Here is a 17,614-nt window from a genome sequence, read left to right on the forward strand (position 1 = left end):
ATCTGGATGGGGCCAAGACCTGGGGAATGCATTCTTTTCCATTCTTACTGGGCAGTTGGATCAGAAGCAGCTCACATTCATGAGACAGACAACAGTATCTCTTATGGTTTGCTTCAGGGCTATGTTAACTCTCCCATCCTCTGTCATAAGATAGCCCAAGAAAACCAGACTATTTGGACATTCTGTATAATCTCATGCTGGTCCACTACATCAATGGTATGTTGCTACTGTTACCTGATAAACAACAAGGGGTAAGCACACTGGAGTCCTTGATAGACATACTCCAGAGGGTAGAAGTTTCAGGAGTCTACCACATCAGTAGTTTAAACACATCAGTGTTTAGGCGTCGAGTGGTGTGAAGCATGCTGGGACATCCTCCCCAAAGTTAAGATCAGTTTCTTGCATCTTGCACCTCTCACTGCTAAGATTGAAGCATGATGCCTGGTAGGCCCTCCAGGTTTTGGAGGCAGCATATTCCACACTTGGGTGTCATGCTCAGACCCATTTACCAAGTGATATAAAAGGATGTCAGGTTGGTGAGGCTCAGAGCAGAAAAGAGCTCTACGAAAGATCCAGGCAGCAGTGCAAGCGGCCCCACCCCTTGGGCCACACAACCCTGTAAACTCTATAGTACAAAGTGTATCTTCAGTATAAAAAGAAGCCACAGGAAGCTTGTGGTAGGCTCCCTTGAGGAGATCATAATGTGGACTGCTAGGGTTCTGGGGCAAGGCCTTGCCATATGCAGTGAAGAATCATACACCATTTGAAATCAGCTCCTAGATACAAGACGGAGAGATGGAGAGATGGAGCTCCTAACCATGGGTCACCAAGTCACCATGCATCAAGAACTGCCCATCACGAGCTGGAACCTCCTGTATCCATCAAGTCTTAAGGTCAGGCAGGCTCAACAGTATTGCACTGAAGATGAAAGGGCTATACTAGCATTGGACAGAAGTAAGGCCAGAAGTAGTGAGCTCCACAAACAGGAAGCCTAGGCCCCCATAATATCTACTGTGCATTGGCACAACTGTGTACAGCTGTACAACGTAGAGTACAGCACAGTTGTTCCAGTGCATACCGTTCTACTTTCCCATTGGGTCATGCATACGGCTACAGGGAGGTTCCCTTGTGATTGGATTTTGGGGGAAGATAAGGGATGAGCTTGCTTCATGGAGGATTTGACTTGGCATGTACAAACTAAAAATGATGCATTACAGCCTCACTCAGGGATGGCCCTGAAAGACATTAAGGGAAAATCTTCCCAAATGGGCATGCTTCAGGGAGTGTACCTGGTCATGCACATAACATGGAAAAGTGGGCCCAGGTAAGAATATACAAAGACTCATGGGGACCAAAGCATGGTTCGTTGGTTGGTTGCACCTAAAAGGAAAAAGATTGGAAGACTGAAGACAAAAAACTGGGAAGAAGAGGCATGTGGATGGACCTACTGGAGGTGGGCACAAGGTGTGAGGATCTTTGTATTGTATGTTAATGTCCAGCATGAGCATCCTTCACAAAAGAACCAACAATAACCAAAAGAAAAACTCAGCCAGTTGATTCAACAGCCTTTGTCATCCCAGTGCTGGCATCTGGCTTCTCGAAGGAGTAGCCATGGTGACGGGGATAGAGGCTCTGCCTAGGCCTAAGGCTGACTTAGCTACTGCTGCTTTGGAAACTCTATCCTGACAGCAACAGAAGCCAACACTGAGATCCTGAAAATAGGACCATCTCTTGAGAATAACCAGCCACTTGGTGGAGGCTGACTACATTGAACCCCTTCCACAAGGGAAGGGGCAGCAATTCATCTCAGTTGGAAATAACACATATATTGAGCATGGGTTTGCCTTTCCTGCCCGCAGGACCTAGCCAGCACCATTCCAGGGCTTACAGAATACTTGCTTCGCCAACATGGTTGTGCTGTGTAACATCACTTAGGGGACCCACTTTAGAGCGCAAGAGGTACACAGATGTAGCAATGGCACAGGACCATGGCTCCACTCTTCCTACCAAACACTGCACTAAGGCTGCCAGACTCACAGAGCAGTTCTCAAAAAGGGGAAACTTGGGGCCCACATCACAAAGAATCATCCAGCCTAAAATGCCAATAGTGCTACGGGAAAAAATGCTATGGCCGAACAATGAAGAACAGCTGAGGCAGCAGCTTGGAGACGATACTCTGTGAGCATGCGGGGTGCAGTGCACATCCTAAAGTAATGCCCGCTATCTAGTACTATGTTCTCAACTGGTGGAATACATAGGTCTGGGAACCAAGGCATGTAACAGACGGCCTTGCCTACCAACATTCCCAGTGACCCACTTGGGAAATGTGTGCTTCCCATCTCCATAACTTTAGGACTTTAAACTTGAAGCTAGGACTGCCACCTACTGCCTTCAGATCCCATGCCAGCAGACACTGAAAGGAGTCACCATACTGGCAGAAGTAACAGATCCTCATCATCAGGGGTAGGGCTGCTGGCACAATCTCTCAGCATCGCTTGCCCAATGTTGGTGGTAGATGGAAAGGGCAGCAACCATAGCCTGAGATGGGCATGGTAACCGGGTCTCAGGCCCCTCAGGGATGAAGGTCTGGGCCACCAGGTTGAGCCCAGCACAAATGCCAGATGAGGGTGAGGGGAATTTAGAATAGGTAGTAACTGATGGAGCAGGTAGGTGTCAGTTACAGCTTCAGACCAGATGCAGCCTGGGAACTGTAGTTCATCTTACCCCCTTAAGTTTCCCCAGGCGAAGAGAACAATGAGAACTTAGATTATGCAGACTTTCACAGGCCATAGTGAGGAACTTGGAAACGTTTATATTCACAGTCAAAGAAAATTCCCAGCCCTTCCCCCTTGCTCAGTTTCCCAAAAGTTTCCTGAAAGTTGGCAGGTAGGCATGTTATCCTTCCTGATCCTGAACCAGGGAGCAGATGATGTCCCTTTGGATAAATCCTACAGATACTGATACTTGGGGTCCTCTAATGAAACAGCCAGGTCCCTCTTGCCCCATAATCCTGCAATGAAGCCCATAGCTGACGAGCCCTGTCCATCACAAAGAACTTCCAGTCTGCATTTTCAGAGAGTGCCTCTCTTTTTAAAAACAGGACACAAAGGATATCCAAACATTTGAGGAAAGCTTCTAACAGCAGACAAGGGTGAATCAAATGAAAAAGGTATCTAAGAGAAACAGAGACAATGTAGGGACAAAGACAGAACTTCAAAAATTATAATAAAGACTACTAAAGGGCTGAGGAAAGCTAATGCATTTGTAAAACAAGAACAGGATGCTATAAGAAAAAAAGAACATCAGAGGAAATTAAAAATTCAATAGAAGTGCTACAAGATCAATTTGAAAAATCCTTCTGGAAAGCAGAACAAAATCCCCAAAGAAACAGGAAAGAGGAAAGAGAAACAAAAAAGATCAAACCAGGCGGCCTGACAACCAGTTAACAGAAATTCCAGGAAGAACAAAGTAAGAAAATGGGTATGAAGAAAATTATTATAGAAATAATAAAATTTCCTAGAACTGGAGCTCATGAATTTCCAGATGAAAAGGTTCATGAAATGCCAGAATAATAGTGAAAAACACATATATAAAGACAAACCATCATGAAATTTAAGAACATTAGAAAAAAGGAAAAGATCCTAAACACTGTCCCAGAGCTAAAAAGGTCACATCTAAAGGACAGGCAATCTGAATGTCATTGGACTTTTTTTTTAAGAGAGAAAGAGAGAGAAAAAAATGTGCATGAACAGGAGAGGGGCAGAGAGACAGGGAGAGAGAGAATCACATGATGCAGGGCTTGATCCCAAGAACTGTGAGATCACAACATGAGCTAAAACCAAGAGTTGGACACTTAACCAACTTAGCCACCCAGGCACCCCTGCCGCTGGACTTTTTAACACAACACTCAGAAACTAGAAGAAGTGAAGCTACGACTTAAAAAGTCTACGGGAAAATTATTTCCAACCTAGAATGTGATATGGACCCCATCAGTCAGTGCAAGGGTAGAATTTTCAGATGTACATAGTCTCAAAAAATTTACCTTCCTCGCAACTGATGTTAGAGAGGTACTAGAAGGTACAATTCACCAAAATTAAAGTGTTACCATGAAAGAGGAAGATAAAAGATGCAGAAAATAAAAAATTACCAAAGAAGAGAGGCAGAAAAAATCCCCAGGGTGATAATGAAAAGATGTTCCAGGAGAAGAGCTGTGCAGCAAGCCTAGAAAACAACCAGTCCAGAAAAGACAGGGTACGCAGGGCTCCAGGAAGAAATGTCCCCAAGAAAAACAAGAAACGGAAAATGTGTGATGTTTGTCTATAAGGGGAGAAGCTATAAAGATTTATAAGAGGGTATGAATTAGTGATAGGTACACAGAAAACCAAGCAAATGAAGAAAATGAGACAATTATGAACTCCAAGAAAAACAAATTTGTTCAGGAAAGGAAGTTTCATAGTAGTATACCTCAGCAATGAAGAAAAATAAGTTCTCATAATAAATATTGAATATTAACCTAACCAAAAATTATGAAATAACTATATGTGAAGCAAGAGGAAGTGAGGTGGCAAGGTAAGTGTGGGGGGGTGGGGGTGCGTACGCACATGCGTGAGTGCACGTTGATGGGAATGGCATAAGAGTAAAAAAATCCTCTTCTTTCATAGACGGGTGACAAAAATGCAGCATAAAAGCGGGGAAAGCAAGAAATAACAGTCAAATCATATTGTTTAGAGACATGGAGGTAAACATCGGGCCTTCTAGTGAAAGGGTAGCCCTCACCTCTGGGAAGCAGCACTGAGGAGTAGGAAAGTGCACAGGAGGGAACCACTACTTTTTGTTATAAACTGTGAGGTACCACTTGGTTTTGTTTTTTTTTTAACGTTTATTTATTTTTGGGACAGAGAGAGACAAAGCATGAATGGGGGAGGGGCAGAGAGAGAGGGAGACACAGAATTGGAAACAGGCTCCAGGCTCTGAGCCATCAGCCCAGAGCCTGACGCGGGGCTCGAACTCACGGACCGAGAGATCGTGACCTGGCTGAAGTCGGACGCTTAACCGACTGCGCCACCCAGGCGCCCCACCACTTGGTTTTTAAACCACGTGCATGTTGGGTGCCTGGGTGGCTCAGTCACTTAAGTGTCTACTCTTGGTTTTGGCTCAGGTCATGATCGCGGTTCATGAGCTTGAGCCCTGCATCAGGCTCTGTGCTGCTAGTGCAGAGTCTGCTTGGGATTCTTTCTCTCCCTCTCTCTCAAAATAAATAAGTAGACTTAAAAAAAAAACAAACAAAACCCATATGCATGCATTATGTTGACAAAAGTAAAAATTAAAAAAAAAAACCTTATTAGGTGTCCCTTTTATTTGGAAGAGGAAGAGCATTAAAAAAGTAAAATACAGGGTGCGGGCGGTGCCTGGGTGGCTCAGTAGGTTAAGCATCCAACCGACTCAGGTCATCATCTCAGCTTTGTGAGTTCTAGTCGGGTTCTGTGCTGACAGTTCAGAACCTGGAGCCTGCTTCAGATTCTGTGTCTCCTCCTCTGTCTGCCCCTCCCATGCTCATGCTCTATCTTTCCTTATCTCTCAATAATAAATAAATGTTAAAAAAATTTTTTTAAAAAAAGTAAAATGCAGGGGTGCCTGGGTGGTTCAGTCGTTGAGCTTCTGACTTTGGCTCACGTCATGATCTCACTTTCGTGGGTTTGAGCCTTGCATCGGGCTCTATGCTGACAGCTCATAGCCTGAACCCTGCTTGGGATTCTGAGTCTCCCTCTCTCTCTGCCCCTTCCCTGCTTGTGCTCTGTCCCTCTCTGTCTCTTAAAAAAAAAAAAAGGTAAAATACAGTGTTCTTTATGCTAAACATAAAATAAAAACCTGGGTTTTTTACAGTTAAAAAAAAAACCCTTAAATCCAAATCACTTTCCTCAAAGGAAAAGTTCTTTAATACTTATTTTCAAATACTTAATAATATAATTTTTAAAGATACTCTGAAAGTTTTATTTGATATTTCAAAAGGAAAGTTCCAAGACATAATAAACATAACAACTGGGGAAAAAATAAGCATCAGAATAATATGTGTAAGTAAGAGTCCATTTATATAAAACAAAACCAAAGACCAAACTTCTTCATACAGGTGTATATGTACAAATAAATACAAAAATGCACACAAAAGATCTGGGAGAATATATGCCAAACTGTCAGTAAGGTTACATCTGGGGACACAAATGGGATTGGGGGCGAAAAGAAGGTAAATCTGAGAGTTTATTTTTACTCATTTTTGATTGGTAATTAGTATGCATAATAAGAATTTCAAATGGCAAAAAAAGATAAACGTGGTGAAGACAGGTCCCTCTCCCATGTCAGCCCTGGTTCCTCTCCCCAAAGGTGGCCTCTTATTACTAGTCTCTTGTGTTACTTTTTAGCATTATTCCAAATACACAGAAGAGTATGTTTCCATATGAAACTTACTTTTTAAACTGCAAATGTTATCACACTAGTCATACTGTTCTAACCCTTACTTCTTCCTCTTAAAATAGCTCTTGCCTTAGGAACAATGTAAATTATTTCCCACACACAATTTACCTCCAGTCTGCCTTGCTGGATTTTATACACCACTTGGGGATTCTCCTGCAGTATGCTGCCATAGAGCTCACGAAAGTGGGCTATGTTGGGCTTCACAATATTCAACACTTTTGTCTTATCCTCTCCAACCACCATCCGAAAGTCGCCTGGTTAAAACAAATGGAAAAACAAATTTTTCCTTGAGAGTCCACATCCTAATCTATAATCTACAGCCCCAAATTCATCCTGCACTACCTCAAGATAGCAGCATCCCACATTCAAAACATTTGCTTTTCCTCTTTGAAGCCGTGAATATATTACCCAAGGAATGCGGATGCTTGTTAGGGGAAAAGAGAGCTTCCAAATCATAAAGCCCTTTATGCTGGTTACCTAAGCACAAAAGGTAATCACCATTGAGAAGCGGATTTGTTTTTGTTTTGTTTTGTTTTTTTAATTTTAATGTTTATTTTTGACAGAGAGACAGAAATAGAGCATGAGTGGGGGAGGGGCAGAGAGAGAGGGAGACACAGAATCTGAAACAGGCTCCAAGCTCTGACCTGTCAGCACAGAGCCCGACGCGGAACTTGAACTCATGAACCGTGAGATCATGACCTGAGCCAAAGCCGGATGTTCAACCGACTGAGCCACCCAGGCTTCCCTGTTTTTGTTTTTCCAATGTAGAAGGACCTATACTTATGATGGTTCATCCTGTGAACAAAACTCTGCCTGGGACCAATCATGGAGCTGGGGGTTGTGTGTCTCCTTAGATGCGTCCTTGCTATTGCTACTGCTTACTCAGCTTGAACCTTTTTCCTGCATTTGCATGAGTGCCTCTGAGATACTTGATGAATATAAAAGGACCTTATATTTGAGCACAAGAGCAATGAATGTTAAAAGTTCTAGTAAGAAGAGGTTTACGTTTAAGATGAACTTGAAAGCAGGTATCATTTTTTAAGTTGCAACTGGTGAGGAATGAGGAATGTTACATTTACCTACATGTGAGGTAAATGTGAGGATGAATTGAGCTGCAGAATATATAGTTCTGAAGGATAACACTACTTCTGACATAAATTTAAGTGCCCTGGCCTGCCTATGACAATTATCAGCAAGATGGGGGAGGGGAGGGAGATGATAAAATGTGAAAACTTGAGGGAACGCCTACTGGGCTAATGTGCATTCAAAACAGGCTGGGCACATGTGAGGACCTCCCAGTTACCTGGGAGGCTGAAGCTTTTGCCTCCACTGTGGCTGAAGCTTTTGTTGGACAGGGAGAAAGTCCTCCATGTAAATGGTGAGGTAGCAAGTGTAGGGAGATACCCCAGCTGCTGAGAAATTCCTGGGGAAGAGGTGACAGTGTAATTCATCATCCAAACCAGGTCGCTTCTGAGAGTGAAGGTGGCATGATGAGTAATTACACTAGGATAAGTAAAAACTGGGCAAACCCAAACATACGGTGAACTTTGCCAATTTATTTCCTCTGGGGAGACAGGAGAGGAGGGATCATTGAAATTCTTATGGGCCACTACAGGTATTCCTAGAGCAAACTTTTGCTTTGTTTTGGAAAAAATAAAGACACCCAATAGTATGTACTTCAGTAAGGAATAAAATATGCTGGGTTTTGAAGCTTCCAAAGACCAATTTATGCTACAATTTTATGGAAAGCAGCGGGGGACTGCAAGCTTCATGAAAACAGACTTAGAAACAGCCTCTGGAACCTAATCTTGGCACACCAGATCTGTTCAAGGCGGTGAGCAGAAATGCGTTCCGGTCATAACAGGCTGCCCAAATATGAACAAACTTATTTTTTTCACTATTTTAAAGGGAAAGAGAGTTAACATAGTTACATCTTGGGATGACTGCCAGAGAGAGTGCAGAGAAATCGGTCCTTTCATATAATATTATCGACTTCATAAACTGGTAAAATCCTTCGGAAAGCAGGGAATGAGACAACCCTATCTCTGGAGAGTGAGCCTAAAGAAACAGACTCAAACAGACGTCAGGTGGTAATGTCCGCTGAGCATCTGGTAGGGCCAGGAACTGTTGCGAGTGCTTTGCTGTATTACCTCGTTCAATCCGCACGTCCCTATCCTCCTAGGTAGATAGTATTCTATACCCCATTTAGCATCAGGGCAACAAGGACGGAGATGAAATGGACCCAGTAAGTAAGTGAATATGCTACATACATACAAATGTTCACTGAGACACCATTTATAATACCGAAACACTGGAAGCAGCCCAAAAGTCCAACAGCAGGGGAATGGATAAATTACAGTGGTACACCCACACCCTACCACAGAAGCGTATGGCCATTAAAGAATTACAGTAGTCACACACAGTGAGATGGAAAATGATCATATAATAAGCAAGAAACTAAGACACAAAAGTACAAGAAAACTTTGTAAAAAACAAACAGGGAAAACAAGACAAAAAGATTACAGAAAAATGTTATTTTTGCTCTAATAAGTACACATTTATTGTGGTATGTGTGTGCTTTGCACTGTTACTTTGTTTAGTCCTGGCAAAGCCTTCTAAAGAAGGTACTAAGTATTCCCAATTTTATAGATGAAGAGATTGAGGTGCAAAGGTACAGCCACCTCTCAGTATCAGGGGAGTGATATTTTAGGTGACTAGTGTTACACTGCTTTGCAATTTTCCTCCATTTCCCTCATTTCTATAATGTTGGCACATTACTTCTAGCATTTTTATTATTTATTTATTTATTTATTTATTTATTTAAAAAAATTTATATTTTATTTATTTTTGAGAGCAAGAAAGACAGAGCACGAGCAGGGGAGGGGCAGAGACAGAGAGGGAGACACAGAATCCGAAGCAGGCTCCAGGCTATGAGCTGTCAGCACAGAGCGGTACGCGGGGCTCAACTCACAGACCACAAGATCGTGAGCTGAGCCAAAGTCGGATGCTTAACCGACTGAGCCACCCAGGCGCCCCTCTAGCATTTTTAAACAGATGCATGGGATGCTGACGTGCTAACTTGGCAAATGTGAATGGGGAGGAGCTGGGTTAACTTTCCTTTGTGTAAATCCTTATGCTTTTATTTAGAGCCTATAAATGGATTCTATCGATCTTTGAAGGGATAGGACACCACCCAACTCTGAATCCAACCTGGCTGGCTCTGAAGTGAAACATCAGTTTGCATCATTGCTGAGTTCTACACATTTGTGTCATTTCTTCTCTTTCTGTGCATTCCACGAAGTGTTCTTGTATGTTAGACAGTAACTTTCTGAAAGAGTGGCTGTATTTTACTAAAATGTAAAAGCTGACTAATGCAAATCCTTGCCAAAAGAACAATGGCATGTCGTGATTAAAGGAAAGACCTGGAAAATACTAGGGACTCTCTGAGAGCAAGGACTGGGGCTTCTCCACCCCTGCATCTCCAGCTCCTTGTGCGCCGCCTGGCACAGGGAAGGCACCATCAGTAAATATCTGCTGAACTGAATTTGTCCAGCTGCCGTGCAGCACAACTAGGTCAGCCACAGGGAAGAGCAAGCGAATGGGCTTATGACCTGCTTCTTCAGAACAACATGAATAAAATCGTGGGCACAGCATGACCCAGCACTTTGATCATAAGAATCAAGTTTTCTTACCTCCCGAGACGTTTGCAACAAAACACAGGGACTGAGAAAAACCGACTGCTTTTATTTTATACCTCGACTGATAAGTTTAAATCTTGACCGATCCAGCCAGAGAACTGCCAGTCTAGTAACAATGGGTAACCAAAAGGATAATTTCTCTTCAACTTTGAAATGAAACAAACCCAGAGACTTGTGAAGCATCTGCAGTCAGCCTGCTTTGTGATTCTAGCATGCCTCCAGTGGTCAGGGGCCTTATTACCAAGGTAGGGATGTAAGGGGCTACAGCATACAGTGGTAAGGCCCTGGCTCTCAAGTCTGGCAGGGTCTCAGGGGGACTGGAGATTAACCTTTCCGAGTCGGTTTCTTCTCTGTAAAATGGCTATAACAATCATACTGACCTCACAAGGTTATTTTTATTTTTTTATTTGAGAGAGAGAGAGAGAGAGAACGTGCAAGCATGTGCAGTGGAGGGGAGAGAGAAAGAGAATCCCAAGCAGGACCCATGCTTAGCACAGAGCCTGACACAGGGCTTGATCTCACAACCCTGGGATCGTGACCTGAGCTGAAATCAAGAGGTGGACACTCACTGGGTGTCAGTGTCAAATGAGCCACCCAGGCGCCGCACAGGCGCCTTTTTAGATTTAAGTGAGTTAAGGCAGTAGAGAATGCTTCATAAATAGGAAAGTAGACAGTACTGTTGCTGTGATAATGTATTTGGGACGGGGAAAGGATAGAGGGCAGAGGAGGCCCTGAGTCCTTGAAGATAATAACTGGCTAACTTTTCCCTCTTAAACTAACTGCAACACTGCCGCTATTTCAGTTCAATAAATATTTGGGTGGCTAGTAAGTACCAGAAGCTGTGCCAGACATCAGAGATATAAAGACATACGCCCTGCTTGAGGCAGCAAGTGCTGTGAAAACAGATCATTTCAGTGAGGGTTACGGAAGTGGAATTTCTTATGTGGTAGTGTTTAAGAAAAGGAGCCCAAATTGGATGTTGATATGGCAAAATAATATTCTTTTTTTTTTAACAGCGTTTTTTGAGATGTAATTCACATACCATACAATTCACACATGTAAAATATACAATTCAATTTTTTAAGTATTTTTAGAATATATTAGAGGGTTATATAACATTGAATTTTAGAACATTTTGGCCTCCCTAAGAGAAACCCTGTACCCATTAGCAGCCACTCTCTGTCTCCCTCCACCCTTCCAACCCCAGCCCTAGACAAAGACGAATCTACTTTCCGTATGTGTAGATTTGCCCATTCTGCACATTTTATGTAAATAGAATTGTACAATAAATGGTCTTTTATGACTTAGTGTTATGTTGTCAAAGTTTGTCATGTTGTACCATGTATTAATACTCATTCCTGTTCATGGCTAAATCATGGTCCATTGGATAGATATACCCCATTTTTTTATCCATTCCTCAGCTGAGGGACATTTGGGTTGTTTCTACTTTTGGGCTACTTTTTTTTTTTTTTTTTAATAATGCTGCTATAAACATTTGTGTACAAGTTTTCGTGTGGATATGTGTTCTCATTTATCTTAGGTAGATACTTAAGAGTAGAATTGCTGAGCCATATGGTAACTCTATGTTTAATATTTTCAGGAACGGCCAAACTGTTTTTCCAAAGCAGCTTCACCATTTTATAATCCCACCAACAATGCATGCAAGTTTCAACTTCTCCACATCTTCATCCACACTTGTTCTTGTCTTTTTGATTATAGCCATTGTATGAAGCACTGTTTCTGTGGCGTTAACTGGCATTTCTCTAATGACTAATGATGCCAAGCATCTTTTCATGTGCTTGCTTGCTATTTGTATACTTTCTTTGAAAACATGTCTATTCAAATTCTTTGCCCATTTTTATACTGGGTTACTTGTTTTTTTATTGCATTCCAAGAATTCTTTATACTAGTTCCTTATCAGATACATGATTTGTAAATCTCTTCTCCCATTTATCTATTTTGTTGTTGTTGTTGTTTGTGCTTTTGGTATCTATCTAGGAAACCACTACCTAACCCAAAGTCACTCTAAGAGCTTTATAGATTTAGCTCTTATATCCATGATCCATTTTGAGTTAATTTTCTACATAGTATGAGTTAGGAGTCCAACTTCATTCTTTTGCATGTGTACAAAATAATACCTATTTTAAGATGACTAAGACAGCATGTCTAGGAGGCGGTCTAACACACCATTCAAATTGCAACTCCCAAAATATCTCCATGGTGGCAGAAAAGGCACCATATCCCACTAACTCATAATGTGGAAGAGAATGAGATAAGAATAAACAGCTGATGCACTTGGTGATACAAATTTGAATCACCTTTCCTTTCATACTTGCGTGAACACAAAATGGCTGAGTGTAGAAAGAGACAGGGAGGAATCGGGTTTACGATATTGGTTCAGGAAGGCACCAGTATCACAGCCATTTATCTGTTCATTCACCTAGTATGTGTCAGGTACCATTATAAGCATGGGGTAGAGTGAGCCAAAAAAGACAAACATTTCTGCCCTTTACATTCTAGTAGTGGAACAGAGACCAAAGACAAACCAACAAGTGAATAAAATAACGAGTGTATCAGACAACAGGAAGTGCTGTGGAAAAAACACAAGCAGAAAAAGATGACAAGGTGGGTGTGGGGGCGGGGGAGGGAGGGAGGTGGGGAGCCACATCCAGGGCCCTGAGGCCTGGGGGAAGACTGTCCCACATATGAACCAGGAATCACACCCGCCACCACAGATTCTTTGTAGAAGAGCAAAGGTTCTAGAGCCAGACCACTTTTGTTTAAATCCAAGCTTACAAGCTACTTAGCTTCTCTGGGCTTCACTACCTCAAATGTAAGATGGAAGCAATAATAGTAGCTAGTTTATAAGATTCAGGGATTAAATGAGTTAATACATGTAAAACACTTAGAACAGTATCCGACACACAGTAAGTAATCCAAAAACATTAGCTATTATTGACAATTAATATCCCTTCTGGAGTACTGCTTTCTCAGAAATTACCAAGTGACTAAGCACAGAGTTCCAACTGAGACTTCAGCAAAAGCTCAAGCTTGGCAAGCAGAGAGAAATATGCTTCCAAATTACTGAAATAGTCAATCTCCAATATGCAAGTTATCCAGTGACACTGCTTGCAAGGTTTCAGACGGTGTGACTTTCATAGAATAAAACTTAATAACTCTCACTCCAGAGAAAGTTTCTTCACTGGCTCTTACCAGGGTCCAGAAATGAGGATGTTTACTCACACTTTACAGGGCTGGCACCCATTACTAATTTTTTTTTCCTCCAAGAATCACTCAACTGGCAACTTCCTTGCTTTGTCTTATTCCTAGAAGTAGCTGAGCCTGAATTCAGACAACCTGGCATTGAAAGAAACCCATTCTCTCTTTTACACAAGAGTGCTTAAAGGTGTTTTTTACTTCTCAAGGACAGGAAAGGGCCAAATAATCCACTTGATGTAAGTGAACTCTAACGCCTCCTAATTTTGACAAGCACTATTTGGCAACATGTAACAAGTTTTGTAATTCTTATAACTAACAATATAATTCCATTTTGGAGAACATGTCCAAGGAAGTTCATGGCCCTCTCTGCCCCCTTCCCCTACAAAGTAGTTTCTCCAAAGTGATTCACAGCAGTGTCATTAATAAAATGATAAATGGAGCCAAACTGAGTGTCCACCTACCACTGAACGAGCAAATAATGGTGTCTCAACTTAAGAAAAACTTACGCGGCCAGCAATGATACACGATAACAGTAATGAATAATAACAGTAATCGTTTTCTGAGAACCAACTATCAATGAGGTATGATGTTGGGACTTTTATATATATTATCTCATTGAAAACCTTATTATAGAACAGTTCTTTTTGTTTTACAAAAAGAAAATGGGCTCAGAGAGGTTCAAGCACTTCTACAAAGCTAGTCTTCAAAGTCAGGGCTGACTGCCATCTTTCTCTTTCTTTTGTCTACAACCTCAAGTGGCTGTGTTAGTATCTATAAACACCACGTATCTAAGATAACAATGGCTGAGCACTTACTGTGTGCCAACCACTGTGTTAAGTACATTTACATGTATGATTTAATTTAATCCATATAAAACCCTTCTTTAGAAATGAAGAAACTGAGTCACAAGGTGCTAAGAAACTTGCCTAAAAACAAAAAATTAAGAGTGCAGCTGAGATTCGAACCCAGGCCTCTGACTCTAGAGTCTCAGCTCTTTTTTTTTTTTTTTTTTAAATTTTTTTTTTTTTCCAACGTTTATTTATTTTTGGGACAGAGAGAGACAAAGCATGAATGGGGGAGGGGCAGAGAGAGAGGGAGACACAGAATCGGAAACAAGCTCCAGGCTCTGAGCCATCAGCCCAGAGCCCGACGCGGGGCTCGAACTCACGGACCGCGAGATTGTGAACTGGCTGAAGTCGGACGCTTAACCGACTGTGCCACCCAGGCGCCCCGAGTCTCAGCTCTTAAATGCTTCACTAATTCTGCTTTTGGTGAAGTAATACAATGTTTCTTTTTTTTTTTTTTTAATTTTTTTTTTTCAACGTTTATTTATTTTTTGGGACAGAGAGAGACAGAGCATGAACGGGCGAGGGGCAGAGAGAGAGGGACACACAGAATCGGAAACAGGCTCCAGGCTCTGAGCCATCAGCCCAGAGCCTGATGCGGGGCTCGAACTCACGGACCGCGAGATCGTGAGCTGGCTGAAGTTGGACGCTTAACCGACTGCGCCACCCAGGCGCCCCAACAATGTTTCAAAAAAAAAAAAAAAAGGAAGGTACAAAATAAGATACTTGATTTAAGAAGTTAAGGACTTGACACGAATTTGAATTTGTACGTTTCTCTGAGGTGCTGCTCTAGTTCGAGCCCTCATCACCATTCACGCCCTGTCCATCCACCCAACAGAGATGTGCAGGGTGCCCACTATGTACCATGGCATTGTCCCAGAGGCTGGGGATGCACGGCCGGCCAAATGCGAACACAGTCCTAACTATCTTGCTGTCTGCCTGCACGGCTCTCATGGTGGGAGGGGGCCCTCCACATGGGTCCTCATCTGTGGTGCTCAGTTCAGATGTCATCCCCCATCTCCCCCAGAGGCCTTCCCTGGTTACACTAATGTAACATGTACACATTCGCCTCCCTCCCCTGTTCTAGTGCTGCCATGTGTTTGCTGACTGACTTTTCAACCAGAATCAAAGCCCCACAGTGGCAGGGACAATGCCTGCCTTAATTACTTCCTTCATTCCCAGAGCTTAAAGAGTGCTTGGCATAGGAGATTCTCATCATTATTTGTTGAGTAAGACTTTTTCCTGTTTTAGTCTCTCTGCCTCCTGCACAGTGCTGGCAAAATGATCTTTCCACAGCAATGAATCTCCCACCGTCTTGCAATGCCTGAAACCTGTGGTTCCTGCTTGTGTACAGGGTGTCAAATTCCACTTTCATTTATCTTTGTATTCAATGCCTTGCCTGGCCTGGCCAGGGCACAACCTCTTCTCCAAAATACCAGAGAGGCAGTGAAGTTAAATGGTGAAGAGTGTGGGCTAAAATTGTAGCTCCAGGGGAGCCTGGGTGGATCAGTCAGTTAAACATCTGACTCTTTTTTTTAACGTTTAGTTATTTTTGAGAGCCAGAGAGAGAGAGACAGAGCACAAGCAGGGGAGGGGCAGAGAGAGAGAGGGAGACACAGAATCCAAAGCAGGCTCCAGGCTCTGAGCTGTCAGCACAGAGCTGGACATGGGGCTTGAACTCAGGAACTGTGAGATTATGACCTGAATTGAAGACAGATGCCTAACTGACTGAGCCACCCAGGCGCCCCTACTAAGCATCTAACTCTTGATTTCAGCTCAGGTCATGATCTCAGGGTTTGTGAGTTCAAGCCCCATGTTGGGTTCTGCACTGACAGTGTGGAGCCTGCTTGGGATTCTCTCTCTCTCTCTCTCTCTCTCTCTCTGCCCCTCCCTCACTCTCTCTTTCTCTCAAGATAAATAAACATTAAAAAAAATAAATAAATAGGGGTGCCTGGGTGGCTCAGTCGGTTAAGCATCTGACTTCAGCTCAGGTCACGATCTCGCGGTCCGTGAGTTCAAGCCCCGCGTCGGGCTCTGGGCTGATGGCTCAGAGCCTAGAGCCTGCTTCCGATTCTGTGTCTCCCTCTCTCTCTGCCCCTCCCCCATTCATGCTCTGTCTCTCTGTCTCAAAAATAAATAAAGGTTAAAAAAATTAAAAAATAGGGGCACCTGGGTGGCGCAGTCAGTTAAGCGTCCGACTTCAGCCAGGTCACGATCTCGCGGTCCGGGAGTTCAAGCCCCGCGTCAGGCTCTGGGCTGATGGCTCAGAGCCTGGAGCCTGTTTCCGATTCTGTGTCTCCCTCTCTGTCTGCCCCTCCCCCGTTCATGCTCTGTCTCTCTCTGTCGCAAAAATAAATAAACGTTGAAAAAAAAATTTTTTAAATAAATAAATAAATAAATAGATAGATAGATAAATAAATAAATAAATAAATAACATTCTAGCTCCACTACCTACTAACCTACCAGACAAATGACCTTAGACAGATCTGGCCCTCAGTTTTCTAATCTTAAAATTGGGCAATAAATCAGCACACAGTCAAAGGAACGGGTTATTGTGAAGATTAAACTAGTTATTCAATCAAAAATATTGAGCGTCGTTCCTGGCACATAATAATGACTACTGTTTTCTCCTACTATGAGCCACGGACTTCAGTTACATCTATCTATTCCTTCTTCCCTAAACAAACTGTGTTCTTTCACACTCCCTGCTTTTTTTACACGTGTTGTTTTTAAGCCTATCACTGACTCACTATGACTGCATGTTTATTAACATGAAGTTCCTTAGAGCAGAAATTATAGCTTTAATTCTTCATGAGGTATGGGACGCTGATTCATTTGATAAATGCTAAACCAGGATCATTATGTAAAATTAGTCATTTTAATAGTTTGCACTTACATGAGAAAGGTCAAGGTGACCCTTTAAAGCTCATTTGGTTTTCCTTTTCTGTTTACTTAAATGCTGACTTCTAAGAATAAGTGAAGGATTAGAAAGCTTTCGCCTTCCCAATTTTCAGGCTCTCATCTTCCACCTACTCCTTTCTCACCATCATTTACAACAAAGCCATCAAGACCGACCCCCAAGGCAAAGTGATCCTTAAATACTATATAAAATTGTAAGGGGTTATTATTACTACTAGTAATACAGACAGCTCTTGTCTCTGCTAGTGACTACGGGCAGAAACTTGCCCAATAATATGGAGAGATGCTGTTTCCTGTCTCCCCATCCCCACCCCCTTCCAGGGATAAATGCTGACCTACGCAGGTTAGGAACAACATATTGTCTCTCACATGGAAACGGTGCAAAATAAATGTCAAAGCTGTAAATAAAAATGAGATTGGTGGATAATTTAAAGTTTGAAATATTCCGGGGGCTTGGGAGATTTA

General features: G+C 42.5%; 1 protein-coding gene across 1 annotated transcript in view; it reads right to left on the reverse strand.

Annotated features, from left to right (window-relative positions):
* The window catches only part of TAMM41 (TAM41 mitochondrial translocator assembly and maintenance homolog), a 50,584-nt gene that overhangs the window by 16,327 nt on the left and 16,643 nt on the right, over nt 1-17,614 (reverse strand). Inside the window, 1 exon segment of the mRNA XM_043588142.1 lies at nt 6,577-6,722. Within this exon segment, the coding sequence (XP_043444077.1) occupies nt 6,577-6,722 (146 nt within the window).

Source organism: Prionailurus bengalensis, chromosome A2 (assembly GCF_016509475.1).
Source record: "Prionailurus bengalensis isolate Pbe53 chromosome A2, Fcat_Pben_1.1_paternal_pri, whole genome shotgun sequence".
NCBI lineage: Eukaryota > Metazoa > Chordata > Mammalia > Carnivora > Felidae > Prionailurus > Prionailurus bengalensis.